We start from the raw sequence: 12,045 nt of genomic DNA on the forward strand, positions 1-12,045 counted from the left end.
TCTTCCAGAAACTGGCAGTAGGACTGGGAGTTGAGCTTGACTCCATCCTCAACCCGAAAAGGCCCCACAAGCTCATCTTTGATGATACCAGCCCAAACCAGTACTCCACCTCCACCTTGCTGGCATCTGAGTCGGACTGGAGCTCTCTGCCCTTTACCAATCCAGCCACGGGCCCATCCATCTAGCCCATCAAGACTCACTCTCATTTCATCAGTCCATAAAACCTTAGAAAAATCAGTCTTGAGATATTTCTTGGCCCAGTCTTGACGTTTCAGCTTGTGTGTCTTGTTCAGTGGTGGTCGTCTTTCAGCCTTTCTTACCTTGGCCATGTCTCTGAGTATTGCACACCTTGTGCTTTTGGGCACTCCAGTGATGTTGCAGCTCTGAAATATGGCCAAACTGGTGGCAAGTGGCATCTTGGCAGCTGCACGCTTGACTTTTCTCAGTTCATGGGCAGTTATTTTGCGCCTTGGTTTTTCCACACGCTTCTTGCGACCCTGTTGACTATTTTGAATGAAACGCTTGATTGTTCGATGATCACGCTTCAGAAGCTTTGCAATTTTAAGAGTGCTGCATCCCTCTGCAAGATATCTCACTATTTTTGACTTTTCTGAGCCTGTCAAGTCCTTCTTTTGACCCATTTTGCCAAAGGAAAGGAAGTTGCCTAATAATTATGCACACCTGATATAGGGTGTTGATGTCATTAGACCACACCCCTTCTCATTACAGAGATGCACATCACCTAATATGCTTAATTGGTAGTAGGCTTTCGAGCCTATACAGCTTGGAGTAAGACAACATGCATAAAGAGGATGATGTGGTCAAAATACTCATTTGCCTAATAATTCTGCACTCCCTGTATAATAAGCTTATATATAAACGCCCATGCTTTGCCAAATGCACACATATTCCAAGCCAAAACTCTCTGTAAAGAAAATGCGGGTAAACCTAGGAATCCAGATGATTTTGTGGACTACAAAATATAATATGTACTTTATCTGAAAATTTATACTGCAGTGCCTCGCCATTAATCCTTTCTTTATAGTTTCTGAATTTTAAAGTTCTAACTCGCCCCACACATTTCCTTCTATGCCTGTATCTATATCTAATGTTCTTTCGGTAGAATGCAAAAGTGAATAGGGATTATCTGATGGAGCATGCCTACAAGCTGTGAACTACAATGCCTGTGTCTAAACACTGATAAGAAGAGTGGAGTTGGCTGCTCCAGGCAGCTTAGCTATGTAATTCATTTTGCTTATTTTTGAAATTTATTTTAAAATACTTGCTAGAAATTTTTAAACATTTTGATTTATGCAAGCTATTTTTTCATGAATTAGTCCTTTTAGGAAAAGCACAAATCTCAACCTGTTTTATGTCCCTTTAAGTATAGTACAATGTCAAAGCCACTCATAACAGCAGTCTCTACAAAGACTTAAAACATTCAAATTGTCCAGCTATGTCTTCTGCCATAAATACTGCAGCCTGTGGTGTCTTCTACTTGTGTTCCATAAAATACCAGCTTACAAAATGCACTCACAGCTATATAACCTTGTTATTACAAGCATATTTTTAGTATTAATTGCACTCAGGATTGATGATTGGCACCTGTGTGTTTGATAATTGGCCCCAACATTTTTCCCTACTATTTTAATCTTGGGTGTGTTAAAGGGACACTCAAGTCAAAATTAACTTTTATGATTCAGATAGAGCAGGCAATTTTTAAACAACTTTCCAATTTACTTCCATTAACAAAATGTGTACAGTGTTTTATATTTACACTTTTTGATTCCCTTAGCTTCTACTGAGCATGTGCAAGTATTCACAGAATATACGTATATGCATTTGTGATTGGCTGATGGCTGTCACATAATGCAGTGGGCGTGGAAATAGACATAACTTGAAATTTGTTAGAAAAAAATCTGCTACTCATTTGAAGTTACGACTATGGGGGATATCTATTATGCCGTCAACTGTGTTGCATTCGCCGGCATCAATGCGCTCGCCTAACATCGTTGCCGCGTATCTAAACACGCTCTCCTTAGTTATGAAAAAAGCCGGCAAAAAGACGCACACCAAGTACGGGGTAATGAGCATCGGACTGTTAACTAGCAGTCATTGATCTTGCGTCTATTCGGCTTTTTCCAAACTTTATTTATACCCTGTCACTAAAAACCTCCACTATACTAAAGTGTTAAACCCCTATACCGCCGCTCCCCGACCCCGCCACAACATAAATAAAGTTATTAACCCCTATCCCCACCACTCCCCGACAGCGCCGACCCTAAATAAATGCATTAACCCCTAAGCCTCTGGGCTCCCACATCACTAACACTAAACCTATTACCCCAAAACTGTCAGCCCCCCACATCTCCAAAAAATAAATTAAGCTATTAACCCCTAAACCTAACAACCCGCCAACTTTAAATTAAAATTACAACATCCCTATCTTCAAATAAATTTAAACTTACCTGTAGAATTAAAATAAACTATATTAAAACTATTAACCTACCCTAACTATTATCCTACAATTAAATGAAACTACCAATTAAATAAAATAAATTATATATTAAAAAACCTAACCCTAATCAAATTAATTAAATATACAATTAAACATTATTAAAAGTACTAAGTTCCAAAAAAAATAAAAAATTACGAAAAATAAAAAACCATATTATTTTATTATTATTATTATTATACTTTATTTATTAAGCGCCAACATATTCCGCAGCGCTTATCAAAAATAAAAAAGAATTACACCTAATCTAATAGCCCTATCACAATAAAAAAGCCCCCCCCCCCAAATAAAAAAAAAAAACCCTAGCCTACAATAAACTACCAATGGCCCTTAAAAGGGCCTTTTGTGGGGCATTTCCCCAAAGAAATCAGCTCTTTAACCTGTAAAAAAAACAACCCCAACAGTAAAACCCACCACCCCCCCAAATAAAAAGCACCTATCTATAATAACCTAAGCTCCTCATTGCCCTGAAAAGGGCATTTGTATGGGCATTGCCCTTAAAAGGGCATTTAGCTCTTTTACATGCCCAGACCCTAATCTAAACATAAAACCCACCCAACAAAACCCTTAAATAAACCTAACACTAACCCCCCGACGATCCACTTACAGTTCTTCAAGTCCCGCTTGAAGGATCCATCCAGCCGGCAAGAAGACTTCATCCAGGCGGCCTCTTAGTTCTTCATCCAGCCAGCGAAGTCCTCATCCAGGTGGCATCGTCTATCTTCATCCATCCGGCGTGGAGCGGGTCCATCCTGAAGACATCCAGGGCGGAGCATCCTCTTCATATGGTCGTCGTCGTAAACTGGAACTTCAATGCAAGTGACGCCATCCAAGATGGCGACCCTTGCATTCCTAATGGCTGAAAGATTTCAATCAGCCAATAGGATTAGAGTTGCTAAAATCCTAATGGCTGTTCCAATCAGCCAATAGGATTTGTGCAGCTCTCATCCTATTGGCTGTTCCAATCAGCCAATAGGATTGAGCTCTTATCCTATTGGCTGATTGGAACAGCCAATAGGATGAGAGCTGCTCAAATCCTATTGGCTGATTGGAACAGCCAATAGGATTTTAGCAGCTCTCATCCTATTGGCTGATTGAAATCTTTCAGCCATTAGGAATGCAAGGGACACCATCTTGGATGGCGTCACTTGCATTGAAGTTCCAGTTTACAACGGTGACTGTATGAAGAGGATGCTCCGCGCCGGATGTCTTCAGGATGGACCCGCTCCACGCCGGATGGATGAAGATAGAAGATGCCGCCTGGATGAAGACTTCATCCAGCCAGTGAAGTCCTCATCCAGGCAGGAAGAAGATCAAAGAGGCTGCCTGGATGAAGACTTATTGCTGGCTAGATGGATCCTTCAAGCGGGACTTCAAGAACTGTTAGTGGATCGTCGGGGGTTAGTGTTAGGTTAATTTAAGGTTTTTTGGGTAGGTTTTATGTTTAGATTAGGGTCTTGGCATGTAAAAGAGCTAAATGCTCTTTTAAGGGCAATGCCCATACAAATGCCCTTTTCAGGGCAATGGGGAGCTTAGGTTATTTTAGATAGATTTTTTTATTTGGGGGGGTTGGTTGGGTGGTGGGTTTTACTGTTGGGGGGTGTTTGTTTTTGTTTTTTTAAAGGTAAAAGAGCTGATTTCTTTGGGACAATGCCCCACAAAAGGCCATTAGTAGTTTAATGTAGGCTAGGGTTTATTTTATTTTTTTGGGGGGGGGGGCTTTTTTATTTTGATAGGGCTATTAGATTAGGTGTAATTCTTTTTTATTTTTGATAACGTGGTTTTTTATTTTTCGTAATTTAGTGTTTGTTTTTTTCTGTAATTTAGTACTTCTAATAATGTTTAATTGTATATTTCATTAATTTGAGTAGGGTTAGGTTTTTTAATATGTAATTTATTTTATTCAATTGGTAGTTTAATTTAGTTGTAGGATAATAGTTAGGGTAGGTTAATTAATAGTTTAATACAGTTTATTTTAATTCTACAGGTAAGTTTAAATTTATTTGAAGATAGGGATGTTGTAATTTTAATTTAAAGTTAGCTGGTTGTTTAGTTAGTGGTAGTGATGTGGGAGGCCAGAGGTTTAGGGGTTAATACGTTTATTTAGTGGCGGCGGTGTTGGGGAACAACGGAATAGGGGTTAATAACTTTATTTAGGTTGCGGCGATGTCTGGGCGGCAAATTAGGGCTGTTTAGACTCGGGGTTTATTTTAGGGTGTTAGGTGTAAACGTAACTTGTTTTCAACCATAGAAATCAATGGGATATCTGGCAGCATCGAACATAAGCTTTCGGTGCTTTCAGACTCCCATTGATTTCTATGGCATCTGTGGCCTCCAGGGTGGCAGATTGAAAACCAGGTACACTGGGCCGGAATAGCTGCGAGCGTACCTGTTAAAAGTTTGTAAACTGGGAAAAAAAAGTATCAAATAGAGACGAATGTGTATTTGGAACATCTGTAATGACGTAAGCATCAATCTGTATTGGATTGAGACCGGCGGATCGTATGTTACGAAACAAATTTCAACATTTGCCAGTCTGTAGGATTTGATAACTAGGTCGGATCAAGCGTGCAACAATTACGCTGCGGAATTCGGGCGTATTTGCGGTTGACAGTTTGATAGATAGGCCCCTAAGTGCTATTGCATTGTTTTGTTATCACGTATTTGCTTATTATGCAAATCTACTGTATTTACTGGTCCTTTAGATCTATTTTTTATTTATTTTTTGTGGTGTAAATAGTTTACATTCGGTGCAGATTGTTCTCATATATGATTTTATTTTTTATGACTGTTCTCCACTGGGTTAAGTAATTACCTCATTTGAATGATCACATCAAATCTATGTGGTTTTGAGGCCCCAAATTTGAAACCACTTTTTGTGAATAATTTCATATGTGTATAAGTACATTTTTAGAGTAAGAATGTTCTGTTTATGAATTAACTCTCTCTCTTTAAATCTATAACCAATAGGTACAAAAGTGATCTCCATTCTTAAATCAACTTGCAGAATGTAATGCCACCATTTATGAAGGCTAATTAGGGGTCTAAGATTGGCAGTTTGTTTTCTAACCCTGATATTAATTAAAACCTATAAATTAGTATTATCAGGTTATCAAGGGATCATTGTTTTCCATTAATCATAATTATCGGTCTTATGCTCATCTAGACTTGCCTTGTGTTCTTCTGAAATCTATCTTACAAAGCACAACCTGAATGTAGAAACAACAAAAAATGTAAAAGATAATGAGGATGATTCTTCTGTCTATTTTCTCGTTAACAGCCATGCTTATTACCCCTATTAATTTAATATACATAATTTATTTTTTATACGGAAAACAAATTATTTAATAATTTCCAATAATACTTCTAGAAACAGAGAGGTTCATGAAGAACATTTTCCTTTTTCTGAGCAGTAAAAACTAAACATGAATTACTGATTTTGATTAAAATCTTTTCACTGCTTTTGATGCATTCACAGCAGTTATTCCTGGGCCATTGGGCAAATATTAATCTCATATAAATGGAGTATGGTGTTAGTAAAACACATTTATGTGGCACCTACATTCATTCATGTGGTTCTAGACCATAACATTTTGAGATGTTGTGTTAACTTAATTGACCATAAAGCTCAATATTAAAAGGTGCAATGTGGTACTGGAGGGGAACTATTTGTACCATTTGTTTCTAAAATCCTCCTTTTTCTGGGTAGAGCACTGGACATTTAAAAGGAGCCCCCTTGAAAATGTAGGACAGCTGGCACTCAAGGTTTTGGGGTGCAACAATACAAAACAGGAACACAAAGCACAGCTTACAAATATCACTGTAGTTTTCATTGTTCCCACTGGCTCAGTTAAAAGTATAGCAGATATTTTATAGCAGACAGTCAGGCACAAGAGGTCATCTCCTAAAATTGTAGGGATGATGGGTAATATGTAATTATTTTAAAAATATTTTAATGAATTAAATGTTGGAGCCTCTCACTTTTAAAAAAATTTTTTTCAAAGGCTCCAATATTCCGTTATCAATACCCTCTCCACATTCAAGGAAAATAGCAGTCTTTAAATAGAGACGGAAGAGCCATAGGTCAATATATTTTAATTTAGCCACTATTTTTACAGGCACGATATCATTGTGGAACCTAACACAAAAGGTACCACAATTAAAAAAAAAAAAACACCCTTAAATCTGTTTTTAAAGAAATATTCACATCTTTTTCTGTTGCTGGAAGTATTTGGTGTTTTGGGTTTGAGGTAATTTTGATGTTACATTTTGAATGTCAGTTCCACGGGCAGTTTTAGCAAATTTCTCATGTGCTCTTCTTTCTGTGGGTTTAAGTATAAATAAAACAGATCAGAAAAAAGAAGAATCTAATGAATTTGAAAAATCTGTTAGCTAAGAATACAACTAGCATTCTCAAATTATTATAATTTGGACATGCTAATAAATGTGAATAAACTTGCAAACATAATTATGCAGCATAATTGAAAACCTGGAAATAAAAGGATTTGTTTAAAATCAGCATCAATTAGATTTGCATACACTTAGCAGCAGTTTTACCATAACAGGGTCTTTATTTCTATATTACTTCTTTAAAGAGATAGTCCAGTCAAAATAAAACTTTCATGATTCAGATAGAGCATGCAATTTTAAGCAACTTTATCATTTACACCCATTATCAAATTGTCTTTGTTCCTTTGGTATCTTTATTTAAAAAAACAAGAATGCTCTCAATTTTATAGAGAGAGAAATATATATTAAAAAATATTTTTTTCTTCTATGTGAAGAACATTGGAATGTGAAATATTCATAACTACCTTTGGGTTCAGCATTGTGGGGCTTGCACGATGTTAGGTTAACGTGCAAGCGATAAGCAATAGCTTAGTTTTTTGTTTTTTAAAATTAAAGCAATATCCCTTTGAAGTTTTTGTGAAGATACCTAAAGTCCTGAAATTAGCATTGGGTTTTGCTTTTGCGCAATTTACTTTCAACTTGTAATACGTAAACTAACCTGCCTGCTTTAAAAGTTTACTTTGAGTGCTGTTTCCGCACGAGCCAAAACAAAAATTTAGTGTGTTACTTTTAATTTGGTCCTTAATGTTATAAAATTACACTGAAAGATCTGTTATGTATATTACCGTTTTAGATAATTTTTTAAGTATATAGATGATATCACATTAGTTGTTTTCTAAGTAAAATAATGTATTTTCCTATATAAAGAGACATTGTTATAAGATTGTTTTTATTAAATACTCTTTAATTATTATTTTTTAATATTTTTTTTCCAGGAACAACAGTGGAATTTCGTGGAGTGTTTAATCAGTTACCGTATTACATTATATCTTACCATCTTTTAGAACACACTTCAAATACTTCCTCAGGTCTTCTGGATCCAAAGAGCTTGCAAGTGCAGCAAGGTCAACATATTCTTTACCGTAATGCCTCTGATATGTGGTCAAGTGTTTTCTATTTTCCTGATTACGTATGTGAGAATATATCACAGTGGGAACTAATATGAAATAATTAAAGAAAAGGCAATTTCAGGATGTAATCTAGAATAACATAAAAATTAACTAGTCATTAATATTGTGAATACAACAGGATAACAATTTTTGGCACATGATACATATTTTGGCACTAAGTTAAGGGAGAGGGTAATTTTAAAACTGTTCTCACAAATTTTGGATGTTGGCATCTAGATAATGGATGCTTCATGACCAGGACAACTCAGAACCTAGAAGACATTTACCAGATCCTTTAGCAGGAACACGTCTGTTTGCGTAACATCCATACTTATGAGTGAAATCCAGGAGTTCGGGAGCATGGGGCTGAATCTGGTAGTTAAATCTCGTCTCTGTGTCTGGAGGATGAGGGATTTCTGTTTTCCAGTTGGTTGGAGAATTAATGGCATATTTCACTTGAAAGCCTAGAAGTATTCCATAAACACAAAATAAAATCTATAATATACATTATATTTCTGCTGCTTTACCTGTCTTTATATTGATATTAAAGCGTATTAGAAAGGATAAAGTATGAAGCAATGTTAGCACTTCCTTTCAGGTGCTCGCTGTCAGCCCCGGTTCTCCCAAACCGTGTATAGAAGCAGAAAGTGTTGACGCTGTGTTTCAGAAATTATTTTAACTTTATGCTCTTGATAAAGGCTTCTGTTAACCGAAAAAGGTGTTGAGCTGTATTTTAAATAAAACCTGAAGCTGCACCTGAAGACACCTTTGAGATGATTTTAATAAAATGCTTATTTTAACTGCAATCTTGTGAGTATAACCAGTTTGTGTGCCTACCACATTGTCTGAAATCTGCTACACTATTGTGAGCTCTTATTTTGGAGGTGAAAGCAACAAGGCTGACTTAGAGGACGTCGGGCAGCTTGGTTCCCTGGAGGTGACACAGCGCCGCCATTTTCAACACTTTTTGCTCATATTGATATTAAAGACCTTCTAAAACATGTTATAAATAAATAGAATTTATAAAATAACCAAGCTGTCAGTTAGGTGTTTCTTGGTTAAGTATTCTAAATGATGTTCCCCCACCACCTATTATACGTTTTAAGTGATGCCTGCCACCTTTAGTGAATCTCACTTTAAAAACTTTTATTTTGATAACCCAAATATCCTCCATTTTGATCAAACCTTATTTTGTACTATTTTAATCTTTTTTTTAAGTTTCACTAAACAGAATATAAGGTAGCTTTAAAAAGGGAAATTAAACAATTTGAGATGGTAATATAAAATGATAAACTGTATAAATAAAAAATAAAACTATTGTTATATTCCCCACAGCCATTTGCTGCACACTCTAGTGACCTATTTATAACTGTCCCTAATTGGCCACAGCGGAGAAAGTAACCTAAGTTACAACATGGCAGCTCCCATTGTTTTATAGACACTAAAATGTCACACTTATTTTGTCAATATTTTAACAGCTGATGAAACTTTAAAAAATATATCTACATGTTATTCTCAGACTAATCTTTCATTTGAATGCATCATAGTATCTAGCATTTATTTGGTGTTTAATGTCCCTTTAAAATTTTCCGTGCAGATCATTGAATGAGATGTCCTATTTTTACCCATTTTTTTTTATTTCATCTGTTAACTGCCATTATAAGCATCACCTTGCTATTAAATCAAGCCTTGTTAAAAGTATATAAATCATGTCATCTACCTTGTGGTATTCCTACATAGTCGTCTCTATAAGTGGTACAATACTGGGCCTTCATTGCTTTTTTAATCTCTTCAATTGTTGGCGTCTTCAAAGGAGTCAATGGCTTCTTTAAAGGTGAACGATTATCAGACATGTTTTTTTCTTCACGTGGGAGTCTCCATATCATAAAGGCCTGATGGTATAATTATAAAGGAGCATTAAACACAAAAAATGTAATCCCTCATAAAATGTTTACTTATGCATAACAAAAACAATTTGCAATATCCTCTCAATATTTATTTTGCCTTTTTTTCTGTAAATGTTCTCTGAAAATTATAGTGCCCCCCCCCCCCCCTCCAGAAAAGGTAGAGTGCATTCTGTGGAATGCAGATCCCTGATACTCCTACATACTGCAAAGCTATTGGCTGATAGGTGCAGGAGCTTGTTTAAATATGTCCATAATTGGCCACAGCAAAAGTAAACAAACAACATGTCATAGACTTTTCATCGGGTGTGTCCAGTGCGCAAAACAATGCATATTTTACCAACAAAATGACGGTTTCAATGGTTTTAAAACATTTACTTTACATCCTTTTGAAATCCTGTCAATTATTCCTGATGCATAAATAAAATACCTCAATGTAAAAAAAAATATGTTTTACTTTGCAATAAAAAGAATGTAATTTACTGCCATTTGTTTTTAATTTGTCCTCTTTACTGTGAAATGTTTTGGAGTTTTTTACATTGGTCCCAAAAGGGCTGGAGTGCGTCCTGCAGGATGTCTGATAACATAATAATCTACATAGATTGCTTGATCAGTGTAGCAGCTCATTTATATGCTGTAATTTGGATGTAATTTTAGCACTAGCGCCCCTGCAATGCATGAGATGGAGTGTCCTAAAGATGTTAAACACATAATTTAAATACTGTTCAGGGCCAGCAGTGTTCTGTAGCTCCCAGACTGTATTTTAACTTTGTGTCTATCCCCTTTTTGGCCATTAAACAAGCACATTGAGGTGCAGGTTTGCTAGTGTTAAAATCTCATGCGCCAACAAAATAGAGCATGTCATGTTTCCACTATAATGTCACCCCTCTAAGGGCAAGATTACAAGTCGTGCGGCAAATCAGTTGCAAAAATACTGTGTGCATTATAGGTTTTTTGCATTTGGGGTTGTGAAGCTAATACAAGTTGCAAAATAACTTATTTTGCGCAAGTGTTAAACTGCGTAATCTGAACAGCCAAATCGTGTGCGCATTCACGTATTCCCATAAAAGTCAATGGAGAAAATAGAAAAAAAAAAAAAAAAAACAACACACAAAAACACTAATATGTTGCGCAAATCCCATGACGCATTCTCCTTGAAAAGTGTACATGAAAATGCGAATATTTCATATTGCAAAAATGGTTTTGCAACAAAATGTTCTATTTATAAATAAATATTTCTTAATATACATGATGATTTTTGGACTGATATCAATTTATAGCGATTATATATATATATATATATATATATATATATATATATATATATATAATAATTTGCAATTTATATAGCACTTTTCTCCCTGTGAGACTCAAAGCACTTTACAAATATACCAACATAAGCCATAAAAGTTAGGAGTTTATATATATATTAGCCCTTATAACTTTTTTTTATATAATAATACAGAGAATAATTACAGAGAATGCAATTGTACATAAGATTTCCATCACAACAGCAGTGGTGGCACAAAATTAGGATGCATGGTTACAACAAGATGTCAACATTTAGTAAAACAGAGAGCGACTCAGAGATAAGAATGTCCATGACATAAGAGAGCAATCCGTCTCAGCGCTCCTAATGGAGCCACAGCCATAAAGAAAGGATTACAGTTTACCACATCAGTTAACACATGGTTAGATATTGCATTCAGGTTTATTCCTTGTTCTAGAGAGAGCAATACAATATTTCACGTATTTAAAGTTGGCATTATACGAACAGCAATCCAAAGTCAAGACTTCCTTTGTTCCCAAATATATAGAATGTCTGCATAAAATCTTGTTTACCTATAAAGGTGTAATGTATTTTTCTAAGAATAAGATATGATCCAACTCTCTCAACCACATGGGAAAATTAGGGTTCTGTGTGGACTTCCAGAATCTAGGTATTAGGCATTTAGCACAGCAACAAAATAACTGTCTACGGTATATGCAAGAGATAGGGGGAATGTCATGTAACAGAACTATACTAGGATAAAGTGTGATATTAAGCCCTAGTGTGGCATTAATACATTTAGTGTTATCTTTCCAGTATGTTTGTAGGAGTGGGCATGACCACCAGATGTGTGAAAGGGTTCCCGACCCACCACAGTGTCTCCAACAAAAAGAGGAG

The 12,045-nt window shown here is 35.8% G+C and overlaps 1 protein-coding gene across 1 annotated transcript in view; it reads right to left on the reverse strand.

Annotated features, from left to right (window-relative positions):
• Window positions 1-6,593: 6,593 nt before the first annotated feature.
• Window positions 6,594-12,045, reverse strand: part of TEX26 (testis expressed 26) — a 48,781-nt gene continuing 43,329 nt past the window's right edge. Inside the window, exons 4-7 of the mRNA XM_053705040.1 lie at window positions 9,695-9,866; window positions 8,262-8,438; window positions 7,860-8,021; window positions 6,594-6,837 (exon numbers count right to left, since the gene is read on the reverse strand). Coding sequence (XP_053561015.1) covers window positions 6,719-6,837; window positions 7,860-8,021; window positions 8,262-8,438; window positions 9,695-9,866 — 630 coding nt within the window. The 3' untranslated portion in view covers window positions 6,594-6,718. The remainder of the gene's footprint in view (window positions 6,838-7,859; window positions 8,022-8,261; window positions 8,439-9,694; window positions 9,867-12,045) is intronic.

The sequence above is a fragment of the Bombina bombina genome, chromosome 3 (assembly GCF_027579735.1).
Source record: "Bombina bombina isolate aBomBom1 chromosome 3, aBomBom1.pri, whole genome shotgun sequence".
NCBI lineage: Eukaryota > Metazoa > Chordata > Amphibia > Anura > Bombinatoridae > Bombina > Bombina bombina.